Here is an 18,280-nt window from a genome sequence, read left to right as displayed (position 1 = left end):
AATTACCATTTCTCGACAGTGTATTTACTTCACAACTTGCAGCATTTCTCTGTTTTTTCATCACTCCGTGGCGCTCATTATTGGCACTCCTTGCCAGTATTAATGCCACCTCGCTCTCAACTGAATCCAAGGCAACTTGCCGACATTGCGTCGGAGGCTCCTGGGGGTCAGGAACTCGTGTGAAGTAAACCAAAACAGACATACGAGAAATCACCGAAAGCCGCCACGGTGCAGTTGAGCCCGGAGAAAAGCTCTTCGAGAACCGCAGTTCAAGGTGCGGCTCGACTACATTGACAAGAAGGGTTTAATAACAGGAAGGCGCTATGATCAGTGGGTGGTGCGTCTTGGCTACACCGACAGCACTCTATCGAGGATGACTCTGGCGGTGAAAAAGGAACCCGGCGACAGAGGCCACCCCCAATAAATTGCTATCTAAGTGATGGGCGGGTAGGGCGTCTCGCCTAGGACTCACTCGGCCTTGCGTCAAAAGCAGAATACCTGAAGAAATCCGGCAAGGCGATGATCCTAGTGTTGAGGTATCATTTCGACGGCAAGGACAGCGTCATAGTTCTAACGCTCGTTACGCTTAAATAGGCCAAAGAGACCGCAATCACATTGGGCGAGTGTCGTATCCCCACCGAAGAATGTGGCGGTTCCATTGGCTGTCGGAAAATATATTTTCCATGCCATTTTCAGAGGTTTTCCATACCAATAGGATTAATTGCATTCCAGTCAGATGAATTGCAATCCAAATGGATTAATTGCATTTTGTTCAGATTAATTGCATTCCATACATAATCAATTATACTGGGATAGGAAGCGACGAAAGTGCCGATAGCCCAGCCCACACAGGATTAATTCGGGCGATGCCCCCCTGCCCAATCGACACCGGTGATGAACCGGTTACATGTCTTAGGTCAATTTACAGTAAGTGATGTCGATTGACCGAGTGTTTTAGACTTCTCAAGAATGATGGAGGCTAGTCCACTTCATTTGCAAATTCGTCGAGTTAAAATTCGTTTTATTGATTTTGCTCTAAAATCGGTTGTACGTCTGGTGATACATTGTCGGGCAGATTCTGCGGCTGTGAAGCAGGCGCAGGAGATGCCCGTGGAGCGTGCGGATTGAGTTTATCAATGGCGGTTAAAGGTGAGTTAACCAGTCCTATCCCAGCCTTCGCGAAGCCCTAGTAGAAACATAAAGTATCTAAGCTTTACATTCCGGTTTTCCGAAACGGGAACAACCCACTAGAATGTGCACTCTGCTAATTGTATCACCGTTTAATAGTTTATGTCTTACCGACCCTACAGTTAGTAATTCATCAGAATCAATTTGTATTAGATAACTGGATTGCAATTAAACATACTGTAACAGTGGTGATCGGTGGGCAGTCTGGCAGGCAGATGTTCGAGAAGGACACGCCGAGTGCGGTGGTTGTGGCAGGCACAAGGAGCGTGACGCGCGCAGCAGGTTCGGCAAGTGCGACGAGTGTAACGGATGTAACGAGTTTGACGGGCGCGACGAGTTCGCCGAGCGCGATGCGTTTGCCGAGCGCGACGAACCCGACGAGCGCGACGAGGGCGGCAAGTGCGATGAGCGCGGCGGGCAGAGAGCGAGTTCGCGGTGGATGTGTTGCGGGAACATTGACGAGAGGCAGACGTGTGAGTTGCACGAACGGAGGGTGCCAATTGGCGGAGAGGACGATCGACGTGCGGCCAGTGGAGTAGCGGAGGCGCTACTTTGGGCTACGAGTGCGGCAGCGAGCGGTGCGACGAGTGGGTTCCAGGCGGCGTACGACGTGGGTGGAAGCAACGGCGGACACTGAGGTCCGGGGGTGTTTCAGAAGCGTCGCGCGCGGGATCTGGGCACAGTCGGAGTGCTGTTTGACGCGTACGGGTAGTTTTACGAGGACGAGTGTAGTGTTGGCTTTGGCTGACTCTATTGAGGTTAATTACTAATTGACTTAATAAAATTGGAACAAACGGGCGTTCCGGCAGGGGGAGATCAAGTGGATCTCTGACGGCCAATACGGTGTTGAGATTGCGAAGCTCGCGAGCGAACACGCAGCGTAAGCGTACGACCTGCCCAGCAGTTCGGGCAAGATAAGAAAATCGGCACATCATACAGGGGCCTCAATTGAGCACTACGAGCGAGTTTGAGAGTGAACCGATGACGAAGAAAGCAAGCATGCTAACCTCGACGCCCACGCGCGGCAAGAAGTCCGGCAAGATGAAGCGCGTTACCCGACGGCACCAGAACTCGACGAGCCGCGCGAGCGACGCATGGAAGCGGAGGAGCAAGCCCGCCAAAAACCAACCCGCGACATGGTGAGTGAGCACGACGAACGAGGACACGAAGGAGCGGCACCGGTGCCTGCAGAAGAGGTGGCAGCGATGACCACTGCGCTGCACCAATTGACGACAGCGATGACGAGTCTCCAGGCTCAGGTCGCCGAGAACACGCGCATCCGTGAGCAATCGTCGCGTACTGGAGCTGAGCGCGTGGACGAACGCGGCGGGCTGGGCGAGCGTCAACTTCCAGCGCGTGCGGCAGTGTTGCCGCCGGATGTGGAGTCGACGAGCGGTACGTCGCGACGCGTCGATGTTGTGCAGGAGGCAGCCAGCAGTACTTCGGCGTCTCCCGCGACGACGGAGACGCCGACAGCGACGAACGAGGCGGACGCGACGGCCTCTGGGCTGGCGGCGATGATGGTGGCTATGCAGCAGCTCACTACAATGGTCGCAAGCCTGCAGCAGCCGACACCAAGCAACGAGACGCAAGGGCGGCAAACTGTGACGCGTGAGCGACAGCGACGCGACGAGAGGGTGAGTACGACGCCCGACATGCCCGACGAGGACGGCAGTTCGTCGGATTCGAGCAGCAGCTCGAGTGAGAGCAGCTCGGACGACGACGGCGACGACCAAGATGATGAGAACGACGGTGGCAGTGACGATGGCGGCGATGGCGGTGACTCGAGCGATGGTTCGGGCACCGATGCCAACGGACGGCAACGACGTAACGGTCGACGCGGACGACGAGTGCGTGATCAGCAGTCGAGGCGCAAGAGTGTTAAGGATCTGGAGCTTCCGACGTACACGCCCTCGCCGAAGGTATCGGTGTTGACTTGGATCGATCGCATGGATCTGGCACTGGAAGGAAACCAGTGAAGGTTGCGAAAGCGGTCAACACAACGAGAATGAGGACGGCCGTGCAGGCAATGACTGTGCGGTCGACGAGCGGAAGAGACGATGAACGGAATGGGGAGGCGGCGCGTGGCCAACTCCAATGCGATGAATGAGAACGGTGAGTGCACGACGAGGACGATATGTTCCCGGTTTGTGCTGGAGGAGGCGCACAGACGTGTGCGGCGAGCGAGGACAACGAGGTTGAGCGGTCCTTGCGAGCGGCAGTCGGTGCCTCTGGAGGCGAAGGCGACGGTGCTGACGACGAGTGCGAAAACGAGCGTGTCGGTGACGACGGACATGTGCGTGATGACGAATGAGGGCGCGACGGCGCAGATGAACGAGATTATGATGATGACTGCGGACACGACGGGGTCGGACGAGACGATAATGAAGGATGACTTCCCGTTGGAGAAGCACACTGCGGCGTCGGCCGATACGGCCAGCAGCAGGATAGCAAAGACGTGCTTGGTACGAGTATGTCTGGGCTCATGGAGAGGCTTGTAGATGACAAGTCGACGAACGAGTCCACGGTGAGCGGATCGAGCGCGACCAAGGACGGCGACGAGACGAACGCGTCGAGTAGTGAGTCGGGCGAAGACGCCCATGAGGGCGATGAAGTCGATCGGGCACGCGTTGCGCGACGCAAGGTCCGTAAGCGCGCAAAACGATAACGCGTCAAAGTACTACTCGCTCGAAAACAGAGCGTGGAGCGCGAGAAGGCAGCGGAGCAACAGCGCATGAGCGACGAGCGACTGGCGGAGCGGCAGCGAGCGGCCGACGAAGCTGTGAAGGAGCTCGAAGAGCGTAAACTGCGACGCACACGCGACGAAGCCGAGGGACGAGTGCGGCAGCAAGCGAAGCCGGCACGAGTCAGCCTCGTACAGCACTGTGGTGATGCAGTTGAGTTCAAGGTGAGGCCGTAGAGTACATCGGTGCGGACGACGGGCTCCCCACTGCGATCATGAAAGTGTCGGGCGCGAGAAGACATGTGAAGCTTGACAGCGGGGCGAGGTACACGGTGGCTGGCACCGATTGGATGCAGTACGGCGACAGAGTTGAGAGGGCTGCCCCGGTTGACTACGTCGAGGGTATTGGCCGTTTTGTTGTTGGACGTAGTTGGCGTGTGGGAATTCCACATGCGCAGTAGATCATTCGAGTGGAGGCATGCATTGTATTCTGGTGCACGGACGAGCTCCTACCTGGCGTCGATTTCATGCGTGGGCATGGAGCAACATTGGGCTTTGATCGGAACGAAATTCGCTACACTACAGCGGGACGAACGGTGGTAATCCCGTTCAGGACGAGTGGTGACGCCAACGGAGCACGAGTAGCTACTGTACGAATGGTGCGACGGACGGAGATTGACGCGAGCGCAGTGACGCCAGTCAAGGTGTCGGTAGCGGCAAATGATGGAGAAGTGGGCATCTTCCTGCCAACGAAGTACACCGGCGTGGTGATGCTGGCGGCGACCGTAACGAAGGTCCAGCACGGCAAGGCGATAGTACCGGCCGTGAATACGAAGAATGAACAAGTACGATTGCCTGCGAGGCAAAAGCTCGGACAGTGGATACCGCTCGACAGTAGCGTAGAGCTATTGCAAATGAACGGCGAGTTGCGACGTGAACGGATCAGTGAGTGGTTGAATGGATTGGGCGGTAGCGACGAGCCGCTGAAGGACGAGCAGGACGTGAACATCGGCACCGAGGACGACGAGAGCAGAGCGATGATCGTGCGGCTATTGCGTGTGTATCGGCAGTTGACGGCAGACACAGGAGATTGTCCACCTGCTACGGTGCTAAGCACGGAACACCATATCGATACGGGCGACGCAGCGCCAATCATGTTGAAGAGGCGACGTCAGGCACAGGCGGAGGACTCGGCGATCGAATCCAATGTGAAAAAGATGCTCGCGGCTGGTGTGATCGAAGAAGGTGACGGAGCGTGGGGGTTTCCCGTCGTGTTGGTGCGTAAGAAGGACGGCGAGGTGCGGTTTTGTGTAGACTATCGCGCGCTCAATAAGATTACGAAGAAAGACGTGTATCCGCTCCCACGAATCGACGAGACTCTTTAGGCAGCACGTTGGACCTGAAAGCTGGATATTGGCAGATCCGAGTCGCTGAGAAGGACAAGGCAAAGACGGCTTTCACCACGAAGCAAGGGTTGTATCAGTTTGTACGAATGCCATTCGGACTTACTAACGCGCCGTCTACCTTTCAACGCATGATGAACAACGTACTACGAGGACTTACGTGTACTACGTGTTTGGTTTATCTCGACGACATAGTGGTTTACACTCGCGGAGGGATTGAGCGTCACATTTTGGAGCTGGCTTGCGTTCTTGAGAGACTTGCGGCTGTAGGGCTCACCTTGAAGCTGAAGAAGTGTGTGTTTGCGGCCCGACGGATGGAGTATCTAGGGCACGGGCTGAACGCGAATGGCGTACGGCCCTTGGATCAGATTGTGAGCGCGGTGCAAGACTTTCCACAACCACGAGACGCAGTTGAGGTGAAGCGCTTCGTACACTTAGCGGGATATTACCGTCGCTTCATTGAGGGTTTCGGTGGCATCATGGCGCCGATGACTAAGCTGCTGCCGAAGGGAGTACAATGGGAATGGACGGACGCGCAGCAGACGGCGTTCGAACACGTGAAAGAGGTTCTGACGACTCGACCTCTGTTGATCTACCCTGATTTCTCTCTACCCTTTCGGTTGGTGACCGACGCGAGCAAAGTGGGGCTCGGCGCATGCCTCATGCAAGATCGCGGCGACGGATGGCAACCTGTGGCGTACGCGAGTAAGGTGAATAGCGTGACGGAGGCGAACTACGGGATCACTGAGCTAGAATGTCTGGCAGTGGTCTGGTCGATCAAATTATTTAGGACGGCCGACGCTTTACTATCATTACGGACCATTCGGCGTTGAAGTGGCTCATGACGAGTCCAAACTTAACGGGAAAGCTACATCGGTGGGCGCTCACCTTGCAAGAGTTTGACTTCGACGTGCAGTACCGACCGGGGGCGACGAACGTGGTCGCTGACGCGTTGTCACGAGCACCGACGACTGGCACGGTACTGGCAGCAATCGGCAGGCGGCGGAAGGCGAAGCAGCGAGCGACCACAGTATCGACGGAGGAGACGGTGATGAACACGACGGACGCAGTAGAGGTGGACGACGAAGGCAAACAGCCAGCGAAGGAGAACGAGGTCGGCGCGCGCGGCCAGACGGATCGGCCGTCGCGACGAAAGCGAGTGACGTGGGCTAGTGACGTAGTCGGCGGCGAAAAGAACGATGCGCAGCAGGATGGTGGCGGAACTAACGACGTAGTGAACGTGAATGTGGAGAACGAGACGACGGTGACGACATCGAGCGCCGCAGGCAGGCCCCTGACGAGACGGGACGCGCTGAAGAGGACGCCGGCGGAATCACGTGAAGTGGAGTACATGGCGGCCGAGACGACGAGAAGCCCGACGGGGCCGGAGATTGCGGCGAAGCCGAGCAACCCGACGAGAACGGAAAACGCGACGAGCCCGAGCAGCAGAAAACACGACGAAACCGAGCCGCACGACGAGGACGGAAAACACGAGGAAGTTGAACAGCACGACGAGGGCGGAAAACGCGACGAAGATGAGCGGGTCGGCGAAGACGTCACGAAAGGCATCGGAAGACGAAACACCGCGAGTAGGACCCATACTCGGCGGCGATGGTACGGCGACTGGTGTGGCAGTGATGCAACGCGGCAACGAGCAGTTGACGACGCCAGCGAACGAGGGCACGACTCAGCGTGTGGGCTTGCAGACGCTCCAGCTGACGGACGAGGACATTGCAGCAGCCCAGAAGAAGAGTCGGCTCGTTCAGCGATTGGTGAGCGCGGGCGAACACAAGGGCATGAAGATCGAGACGCGGCACGGCTTGGTGCTGATCAACACCGCGAATGGACGACGTGTGGTGTTCCCTCCAGAGCTGTGGCCGGTAGTATTCAAAAAAAGTCACGACTCCGTGTGGGCAGGACACCTGAGAGCTTCCCATACCCACGCACGGATTGCGCAGGTCTACTGGTGGCCAGGACTACTACAAGAAGTGAAGCAATGGCTACGCGGTTGTCAGGAGTGCGGAAGTCGGAAGGCGAGGCCACGAGAGGTCGTGCCTCCGCCTCGAAGTATCAAGGGCGGCGATGTCGGCGATAGGTGGGCGCTGGATGTTGCAGGGCCTTTGCCTACGAGTGACGGTGGACAGCGTTATGTGATCGCGGCACTGGAGTTCATCACGCGTTACGCTGTTGCGGTGACGGCGAAGCAGCATACAGCTGAGAATGCGGCCGAGTTTTTGATGAAGCACGTGGTTTCAAGTTTGGACCATTTCGAGAATTGTTGACGGACGGCGCCCCTGAGTTGACGGGCAAGGTGATCGAAGAGCTGGTCATCCTGCTCCAAGCGCAGCAAGTCAACCCGGTGCCATACAGACCACAGATGATTGGATTAGTCGAACGATTCCATAGGACATGCAAGGATTGCGTGAACACCTACATGAATGAAGACGGACAGCGAGACTGGGATGCATGGGTAGACTTTGCGGTCTATGCGTATAATTCAGGGCAGCATTCGACGGTCAGGCTGTCACCGAACGAGCTCGTGATGGGCAGGAGGCTGAGAAGTCCCAACGAGTTGTTGAGAAGCACGAGTGTTAGCGAGGCGGGCGAGATGACGGCCAACCACCAGCAGTTGTTGGCGGCGATGGAAAGTAGCAGACGGTGTGCCGAGATAGCAAGGACGCACGAGCAAGAACGGCAGGCCAAGTATTACAACTGGAAAGTGCGGAACATGCGGACGGTCAGTGCTGGAGATCGTGTTTGGATGTTTAAGCCTCCACGTAGACCCAAGGCGTCTAAATTTGTACATCAGTGGCTGGATCCGATGAGAGTGGTCGAGCCAGTGGGTTACGACAACTTTTTGATCGAGCGCGAGGACGTGACAGGCGAACCGGAGCGGCACATTGCGCACGTGTCGTTCCTAGTGATGTATCATCAACCAGCAGCGTCGCTAGAGCAGATTGCGGTGGATATCGAGGCGCAACTGGAACACGAGGATGCAGTCGGACAGCGGGCGGATGGTACGCCACCAACAACAACTGCTCCAACAACGGCGGCTCCTGTCCAGACAGCATTCGCGGTGGATGTGTTGCGGGAACATTGGCGAGAGGCAGACGTGTGAGTTGCACGAACGGAGGGTGCCAATTGGCGGAGAGGACGATCGACGTGCGGCCAGTGGAGTAGCGGAGGCGCTACTTTGGGCTACGAGTGCGGCAGCGAGCGGTGCGACGAGTGGGTTCCAGGCGGCGTACGACGTGGGTGGAAGCAACGGCGGACACTAGGTCCGGGGGTGTTTCAGAAGCGTCGCGCGCGGGATCTGGGCACAGTCGGAGTGCTGTTTGACGCGTACGGGTAGTTTTACGAGGACGAGTGTAGTGTTGGCTTTGGCTGACTCTATTGAGGTTAATTACTAATTGACTTAATAAAATTGGAACAAACGGGCGTTCCGGCAGGGGGAGATCAAGTGGATCTCTGACGGCCAATACGGTGTTGAGATTGCGAAGCTCGCGAGCGAACACGCAGCGTAAGCGTACGACCTGCCCAGCAGTTCGGGCAAGATAAGAGAACCGGCACAATACTATTTGCATAAATTTCAGTTCATATACTGGAAATTACTCTTGCTTCTCAGATACACTTGCAATCCAGCGTTGGTACTCCCCATGACTCCAGGAGAACACCTTTGCCGCATGCAAGCACGTGACTAGTAGTGAAATAAGCCTATTTTAGTGTTATCCCTGACCGCCTCGTTTCCGGGCCTTTCAACGCTTTTGAAACTGGGAACTTATGTTGATTGCCCCTGTGGGGCTGCTGTTGGTGAATGATGGTGACGGTGTCAATGCCCGGGTACGAACGCTCGAATTAATACTACGAGGGTGTGTAGAAACTCGGAATCTCTACTACTCCGACTGTTCACATGTACGAGCGTTGTGGTCTAGATGCCTACATTTACCATATATAAAAGGCTTTCCTGCTCCTCCGCTCTTGTTTTTACCTAGGACTCGGAACCCGTTTACGCTGACGCCTTCTCTCCAAGGTTGACACAGGAAAAAGAACGGTATTGTCAACCGCAATGACTTTATGCGGTGGAAGCTCAATGTTGTTGCATTGTTTGCTCTGGCCGACAAGACAGTAGCTGTCGAAGTGATCATACAGCCTTTCACTCTTACCGATTGAGTTCAAAGTCCAGATCATTTGGCGTCCCGGGATGCCAAACGGTCGTGTGAATGAACATGTACATGTTTCTTCGCAATAGATGCACTACTAGGAGTGTCATCGGCTCACCGAGCTCGCTATTCTTGTTCGGATTGCAATCTGCCCGCGTAAGGCACCCCCACTTTCCCCTATTTCTTCCTCTTCTCCCCTGCAATTCATCTAGAAGGCTTGGTTGCCATGAACAACTTCATGAAGCTAAAACAAAAAGAACTTGGCTGGACTTTGGTCCCGTGCAGGAAGCACCTTTGAGTTCGAAGACTCAATCACGTTAGTGATGTTCCATCTGTACAACTTTGTAGACTGATCCAAACCGATCAAAGGGTGAAGGGAAGCTTGGTGGAGCCATCTGGCCGTGTCTGATTACAACAAGTGTTTCAATGAGCAAGGTAGAGAGCGGATCGAGTTATCGAGGGCACGGATCGACTCGATCGATCGAGAATCTAGACGTGAATCGCGATCGAGAATCTGGATCGAGATCGTCTGATTATAGTTCAACATTACGACACGGGTTGAGTGGTTGTAAGATGCAGACCGGGATGAGACTACAAAGACAGCAAGTGAATGGCGGCTGCGCAAGGACGTGGTGAGCAGCTAGGGTAGGACAAAGTTTAGTTTACCATTTGCGTCCAAATACAGAGTAGATACTTACACCAAGCGACCCGACTCCAGGAGCACGAGTCAAGGTCTCCGATGATCGAAGCTGTAGAATAACCGATCGCGATCGTCTCAACGATACGAGGCGCTGCAGCCCACGGTCCGTGAGCTCCACCCAATGCAGAGTGTCACAGAGTACTATAAACCGAGTCATGTCGCCACAAGGTAAGCTACAGGACCACGTGATCGACGGCAGGAGACGACAGGCGTGCGACGAAAAGCGACAGGTGCACGCACGGCCAGGACGAAGGAAGAGAAGAAGAAGAATTCGACCAGCAGCGTGATAAGCCCATCCCCGCGCACGCCAACAACTACGACCAATAGCGTGAGACGCCAATCCTCGCGCAACCCGACAACTAAGCCCTCACGGCCAAGATTAACAACACTCACTGTTTGCTCCTGGCTACTGTGTGTGTCTACTTCGGAATTACGATAGTGAAGTTCCGGGTAAAAAGCGACATCGACCTACGAACACGCCGACGCGCATTTGTGCTATGGTAGTCTGCTGCACCGGATCGGCTTTATATTGAACTCGACCCGATCAATGCTCGATCCCGATCCGATCCAAGCTCCATCTCGATCCACGAACTCGAGCCAAACTCGATCGGGTTTTTCTGGCAGCTGCTCCACCACATCAGCATCTTTTAAAGGGCATAAACACACCGTCATCACTACATTCTTGTTGGTCCGACAAGTATCAGCATTTGGTGCCGTTGGTGGGGTGGTTTTCGGGACGCGCTATCAAAACAAAGGATTTTCTGGCTTGCTGCTTGCAATGCAGCCGCACTGATGTGGGACAGGAGAGCTTGTCTAAACCGATTCTCTGCAGCAACTTCGTAGGATTGACTTGATGAAGTAGCTGCAGTAGCGAGCTCAATTTCTGGCAAGAAAGCTGATAGCTTCCATCGTTTTCCTCCCCAATAGCGTCGCGAGATCGATATGCCATTCGCTGACTAACTTGTACACCTTCTATCTGCTCTACCTGGCAAACAAAAGTTTTGGCGCAAATCTTTGGGTTACTAGTAGGCACCACCGGTATTTGGTCCATGCCAATTACTTTACGCCAAAGACGGCCCCAGTCATGGCGTACGGGCTCCGGTGCCTTAAATCTCCCCATGCCAATTACTTGCTTTGCTGTCACTATAAGTCCTCCGGAAATCGAGTACATATAGCTCTTGAGACTTCTACATTGTTTGGCACAAATTTGCACGCAATGAGGCTAGATGTAGTGGTCGCTGCGAACTAAGGGCCAGGTACACACAACCCGCCTAGGACACTTTCACTTGAATTTTGTATGTAACCCGCCTAGGACACTTTCACTTGAATTTTGTATTGCAAGAATTAAATATTTTCATTCGACTTTTGTATGACATGCAATTAATCCGATGGCATGGAAAACCTCTTTTTATTTTTGGCATGGAAAAAATCCGCCACCATTGGCTGTCCGTAGTATAATGGTAGAAATATGAGATACTTCTACTATTCCAGAACACTTGCAGTGCAGCGTCTTAACCGGGAACCTGCGAGCATTATGCCGAGCGGAGGCGACACAGGCACGAATTCGTTGTTTTTTGTTAACTTTCTAGACGTTTTACCATTTTCTTTAACCTTTTAACACTGGCTGACTGGGAAACCTTACCGCATATACATACAACCACCACCACCACCAACAGATAAGCCCGTTTTCGGGACATGGCCGATTTTGAGATTTTCAAATATTTTGTTAATGAACGCAGGGCTTAATCCATCTTACAGTACATTTCGTGATATTCGAAATGAAGGTGGTCCTGTGGTTTAGGCCACCCTACGGCGCTAGCTATCGACGGTTGGACGCTTGCGCTGGGGCGTTTGCAAGGCAAGGTGGCCTCAGCTTTTGATTACCGGTATGCAAATCAGATCAGTAGACAATATCGTCTGGTTGTGCATAATTCGAGCGATATGATTGGCGGATGATGTTGCGATGTGACTACAGCAAGAGGGTCAAGTTGCCTTTCAACGATTTCCTTGCTTAAAAGCCATTTTCATCGGCTCATATCCAGTCACTATAAGGAAGCTCAGCGATAGATTTATGTGTGGAGTAAGATCACTTTCTATTCTGTAAGGGCATGTTTTTAGCTTTGATGTATGCTGGATAGATCTTATAATAAGCTAGGGGCCAAATCGGCTAAATTCGCGCGAATCTAGTGATTTGTTGGGCGGATATTGGGCAATAGCAGACGCACACACATTGGTACACGAAGGCAATATCACTTGTTGTAGTCTATGGGTAGCCACTGGCATGCCTGAACAGCGAAATTGCGACTCTAACCGCTTTTGAAGAAGTTACAAAATGCAAATCCCGAAAATTGGTAGGGTTTTCTCAGTCAGCCACTTAAAAGTGGACATAAACATGGTACTAAAGCGATGCCCGAACCTTGGAGTAATTTCGATAAATCAGTGATTTTCACTGAGATTTGACAAAATGATTGTGATAGCTTGAAACTACTGACTCAGTGATTTGGTAAATAGTAATACTACAGTAGTATTTATTCGCTTCTTTCGATTACTATATTGTTCCGAAGTGTACCGAGAGGCTCTCGTTGGGTAAGGCCCCAGTCGATGTGAAGGAAGCAGACACCACGACGAAGGCCGTAGCCTACTTAACTATGCGTCGACATGTTTCCCCCCCTTCACAACCGAGCAGAGTTGCCGCGGTAAGAGACTTGAAAGAACTGAGTACCGATGGGATCCGACATATTAAACTAAGAACATGAACCGAAAATCTTGTGACGCACACAATGTTTGCAGGTGGGTGCGGAAGTACTTTCTACGTTGTGGGAATCCGCCACTTTATAAGTTACCAATACACTAGTAGTAGGTACTATATCGCAACACAATATAATATCATCCTCAACGAGATTTTACACGAACTGCGTTTATTTTTTTTTTTGTAAGATGCCTCTATTTACATACTACATTTATTCTGGGGCAGGTGTAAAGCTGCTAGTGCAGCTATTTGAAGCCGATCAAATGAAGACGAGAGCTATGCATGGGCTGGGATAGCTATAGAACTTAGTGTGAGCATCTTCACCGCGGCGACGCAGTCACTATCGCTATCGCAATTCAACGAGATAAAAAATCGCGCGCGTTGCACGAAGAAGCTCTGAAATCTACGACTTACCTGTTACCTACAGTATATGTGGTATGTAAATTTGCGTTTCCATTACAACGCATCTCCTGCTACATTAGAGGCTTTCAGAAGCACGGTATTTCTAAAAATACGTAGTGGAAAACACGTAGCGCCGATACGTGTTTTTTGACTACGGGTTTTCCGTAGTGGTCGGCTGTTCAGCGATACGGAAAATCAAAAACCCGTGGCAAAACTACGTAGCGTGGAATCTTCCGAGTGCACGCAACGTTTTAAGCTGGGACCTCGGCTCAACAAACTTTAGCTGTGAGCGCCGTCATTCGGCGAGCACGTCGGCAGCGCCTACGCCGCTGGGCCAACGTAAATGTACAGTAATGTACAGTATAGTAAAGTAAAGTAAACATTGTTCCGTTTTTTTTAAATTAATGCCTTCTTACTGTTAGCCATGTTTATTCCATGCCTTCGATGAATCTGTTGGTGTTGCATCCACCATGAACACGTCTGCAGCTTCTTCATCTAAATTACCTGCGTTGGGGTTGTAAGTTTCAATTCGTAAAGTTTTTTGTGGATCCATGATAGTTTGGTCTACTCGCTTTCTGGCGTATGATGCTTCCAGCATGCCTCGAGTTGGCACCGGAATAGGTTGCAACGAAATCGACGCCTCACCAAGTTCAAGAAATGGATGCATACTTTTTTGGGGGTTGCATGATGGTTTCCTGGCATTTGTAGCTGTAGTGGTCCCAATACGGCGCGTCGGCTGTGGCCTCTTCAAACTACAGGTAGGTTTGGAAGGCGCTGCTCGCCCCTTGCCTTGATTTAGGGCGGTGGAGGAGCCTACTGGACGCCCACACTGGTCCTTGGATGACAAGTGGACAGATGGGGTCTTGGCAGGCCGATAGCAGAAGATAACGGAGTACACACACAAGCTAAGGTCGCCAACGAGGAGCACTCGGCCTCTAACAGACGGCACATGCGCCCACGACCAACTATTTGTCATCCAGGCCCCCCCGCCCACCCTAACGAAGAAGCTTAGGCATGCTGCTTCATTACGTATATTTCGGTTTGATTACCCCATAGCGGACCCTCCTCTCACGGGTTTACCGGATCAAAAAACACGTAGCATCGCCCGTGCCAAAAATAGATGGGATCGCTACGTGTTTTTCGCAACGGTTTTTTGCCAAAATCACGTGCTTCTGAAAGCCACTATTGACTAAGAGCCTACCCGGATGTTTATGAGCCTTTCGCCCGTCGACCATTATCATCTTCTGCGGACGCAAGCTTAACTCGCACAACACAATCTCGCTCAACTCGAACGCGGTTCATTCCTGAGATTGCAGGATCCGTGGACCCGTGGACGGAGGACCTGTAGCGGAGGTTGAAGCGGTTGACATTCCGCAAGGCTGTCCTCATTGCTACTTTATCATTTTTATAGGGCTGGTGCAGCGGGGCTGCCGTAGCTTTAGCGTCAGAGGAAGAGTAACAGACTCACAGAGTCTCAGCTTAAGATAGCTCGTGCTAATACCAGAACGTACGAGTCCGTACACCTTACGGACTCCAAGAGTCAACCCTTGACTCTTAACTGCGTGAATCTCAAACTGAATGTATTTCCCTTTATTGCGGCAAAGCCACCTACGGTGTAAATGTATCCGGTTCACTATCTAGCATAGTGAACCCTAGTCATATGCATAATCAGTGGCTCTGAAGCCATGTACTGATTATCCTACTGATTTAGGTTAGACAGTGTGTACCCACTTCGTAACCCTTCGGGTAGCTCTCGTGTAACCCCGTTACAGCTGGGTACTTGGCTTCACAAAACCTTGGTCTATTAAAGATCATCTGAAGCTACATCGATGCATGAAAACCAATACGTTGTGCAGATGACAATTTTATTTTAGTGAATGCACCATCTCCTGGGTCCGTTGAGCTATATTTGCGTCGTTCTATCACGAAAAAAGCTGGGGTTCGGCGGAGGTGGCAGATGCAAAACAATTGTGAAGAAGCTTGGACCCTTGTATTTCGTAGTGAATCCTCGAGACGACCAACGAATAAAGTTGCTTTAATGTTTGTGCAGACCACCAGACAAGTTGTATAGTGAAAAAAGTATAACCACGAAAAAGGCACTAAACGCAGCAAGCCCCACACCGGAACCCAGTTTGTGGCTGGTAGTTGCGAGCATCCCACACCGGTCGCCTATCCACTGTACCGTAGCAACCGGAGTACTTAAGTATGTATTAATAACATCGACAGTGATACTATATTATGTAGCATTAGTTGTAGTAGGTAACATGCTATCTACATGTACTATTTCACCATTATTACTATAGGTCTACATTTGACTTGCAAATTGTAAAGACGCGCTAGTACGATACTACTGATGCTGCATCAGTGAATTCAGGCAAACCATCAATCATTTTGTCAAATCTCAGTGAAAATCACTGATTTATGGAAACTCCTCCCCTATCCACAGGTGGGTGACGGCGTAGCTCACCTTCGCCAAGTGCCAAGTACAATGCAATTATGATGATATGCTGGAGCTACTGTAACAGAAGTAGTGGGCGATGCAGACTGCGGCATCGCGAAGTGCCTACAACGCCTGTATGTTCACCGGAACTACCGCCCGGCGGATCAAAACTGGAGGACAAACCCAGCTCTGCTGCATGATCTGATAGCGTTCATGCAGATGCTCGAGAGAAACAATCGACTGGAGCTCTTCAGTCTCAAAATGTTCGAGAGATTCGAGCAGTATAGCGCGATTTTCAGGAATTTCCATCTACAGCGCATGGGGAAGAAGCCTGTTCCGCTGGCCTTAAAGGGCAAGCTCGCGTTGTTAAGTGCGCTGGAAGGCAGACCTGCCGACGAAACAACCAAGAGACGCCGCCACCAAGTGAATCTTCAGGCTCTCGACGTGAACGTGGTTTCTCAAATTTTCGCGTTTGCGCAGTGCTCCGTAAAGTGTATATCGAGCTCTTCAACTGATTGATATTGAAGTTCATTTTTACCAATATCAAAGTTCGCATCTCTCTGATTGATAGTTTGTGCTGCTGTTGCCTTTTCGAGTCAAGATCCGCGAAATGATCCCCGCTCGCATTTCATTCTATTCTGCGTTTGGCTCTCGACAGGGTAAGATGCTGAAGAAGAAACTGCTGAATCCGTTCGATCTGCACGGACCAAATGGCGGCATCTATCGCTGTTCCGTCGAGTCGACCATGCATGAGTCAGTGATTCGCCTGGTGAACATGGCGACGGGCGACAAATGGTCCGTACTGTACAGCACTGTACTTTACTGTAAGCTCCTGTTGAAGACTGGGATATTTGTCTCGGTGGGTCTCACGCTTTTGCTACGTAGGAAGTGCGAGGTCACTTCGGTAAACATCGATTTGTTTCGGTCGAAGCAAGGTACAGATCTTCAGCTCGGTGGTCTTCGCCGAGTCGTGGTTGCCATTCTGGAGGTACAGTACAAAGTTTTTTTTTAAAAATATTTCAGGGGACTTGCCAACACTGACGGGGTAACGGGGGTAAATTATGGACTTTTAGGAGGTGCTAGGGGGGAACCTGGGCCCACTCACGAGCAGCTTCGCCCCGACGCAAGACTGGTGCGCGGTCTCTTTGAAGCAGAAGTTCTCGGCGTACTTCATGAAGCTGAAGCTCGAGTGTCAAATCGGGGGCAAGCGTGGGAGCTGGTCGTTCCCTATGAATCCGGAGGACCCTGGAGCAATTCAGACACGCAAATCGCCCGCCGCCACGGCAACTTCCAACACGGTGGAAGGTTGATCCGTTCGTTTATCTCAACGAGCAGACCCATACCACGCTCGGCTTCAATAAACTTTTTGGGGAGAAGTTTAGTCTATTATCTCGACAGAATTTCAGTCTGCCTCCCTAAAAACCTTCTCGTACTGGACGATGGTGGCGATTCTCTATCTTCATTGTTTTTCTCGTTTCCAGAATAGTGGATCCAAGAGTCGCTGGGTCGACGTGCATGGGAGGCGGTGAGCAAAGTTGCGGCCGCCGCAACTTAAAGGCGTTGGCACTTGCAAGGTCTATTATTCCTGTGCTCATCCTTTTTGGATATCTTCTCCAAATATCTGTCTTCTTGTCAATGCCCCCCTCTGAGCAGAGGTCCGAAATAATAATTGCGATCCAATAAATAATTCGGTTTTGCAATACTAATTTTTATTATTGGAGATCAACGATTCCAATACAATACAGTATTGTACCAATTATTGACAATTAATATGAAAAAAGGTTGCACGGCGCCAAACATAGCAAAGTACGTCATAAAATGATAGTTAGGTCTACATACGCAACGATTAAGGTGTAGTAAAAGCCATAATGGGTAATCAACATCTTTAGAAACCAATATGTACGCAAGGCAAAACATCAATGACGTCCAGATGTAGTGAATCCCGCCGAACACATCACATCAGGGAACGGCAGTGGATGGCAATCCACTAGGGACTTGAGCTTAATGTTTTGATATAGTGATTACTCCTTTGAGGCAATTGTAGGAGAAAAAGCGAAGTGGGTCCGCGAAGCAGATGATCATAGTCTGTAACCTCATACCAGGTGCACACACTATGAAGTTTGTCTTTGTGAAGCTTGACTGGTCATGATGCGGTGAACCCATTACCTGTGGCTCGCGTGGGTCACCGCCGCGACATGCTATCGAGCCCTTAACTGCGGTGATACCAAGGTGAAACCCTGGAATCCACTACACCAGATTTACGATATATAGCAAGATCCAGATATATCTCCCTCACGCATTACTACCGGTAGGTTGTTTAACCATCCACCATGCAAAGTTTTCTAAAGCAACACCCCAAAAAGTGTTTCTAAACGACTCTGTAATCATATGACGCACAGAAAGTGGTTTATTTCTTCTGTAGAAATGCCTCAAATTGAAGAGCAGTATATTTATATTGCGGCAATTTTTATTATTTCTCCTTGCTGAATTGTAATTTTTATTACGGTCTGATCTCGTACTAAATTCAATATAGTACTGTATTTTCGGACCTCTGC

The 18,280-nt window shown here is 51.6% G+C and overlaps 3 protein-coding genes across 3 annotated transcripts; all 3 read left to right on the top strand.

The window, feature by feature from the left end:
• Positions 1 to 1,252: 1,252 nt before the first annotated feature.
• Positions 1,253 to 3,856, top strand: PHYSODRAFT_306104 (hypothetical protein; the record flags this gene model as incomplete). Its single annotated transcript, XM_009537873.1, has 6 exons — positions 1,253 to 1,309; positions 1,400 to 1,802; positions 2,179 to 2,825; positions 3,359 to 3,484; positions 3,519 to 3,653; positions 3,680 to 3,856. The coding sequence occupies 6 exons, from the start codon at positions 1,253 to 1,255 to the stop codon at positions 3,854 to 3,856; spliced, it is 1,545 nt and encodes a 514-aa protein (XP_009536168.1).
• Positions 3,857 to 7,816: 3,960 nt separating this feature from the next.
• Positions 7,817 to 8,392, top strand: PHYSODRAFT_526654 (hypothetical protein; the record flags this gene model as incomplete). The annotated part of the gene is made up of 1 exon (XM_009537872.1): positions 7,817 to 8,392. The coding sequence occupies one exon, from the start codon at positions 7,817 to 7,819 to the stop codon at positions 8,390 to 8,392; it is 576 nt and encodes a 191-aa protein (XP_009536167.1).
• Positions 8,393 to 15,986: 7,594 nt separating this feature from the next.
• Positions 15,987 to 17,035, top strand: PHYSODRAFT_306103 (hypothetical protein; the record flags this gene model as incomplete). The annotated part of the gene is made up of 3 exons (XM_009537871.1): positions 15,987 to 16,211; positions 16,297 to 16,713; positions 16,799 to 17,035. 3 exons carry the CDS (start codon positions 15,987 to 15,989, stop codon positions 17,033 to 17,035), a joined length of 879 nt encoding a protein of 292 aa, XP_009536166.1.
• Positions 17,036 to 18,280: the final 1,245 nt, after the last annotated feature.

The sequence above is a fragment of the Phytophthora sojae genome (assembly GCF_000149755.1).
Source record: "Phytophthora sojae unplaced genomic scaffold PHYSOscaffold_11, whole genome shotgun sequence".
NCBI classification, from domain to species: Eukaryota; Oomycota; class Peronosporomycetes; order Peronosporales; family Peronosporaceae; genus Phytophthora; species Phytophthora sojae.
Note: the sequence above shows the minus strand (reverse complement) of the source record. Positions and strands in the feature narration are given on the sequence as shown.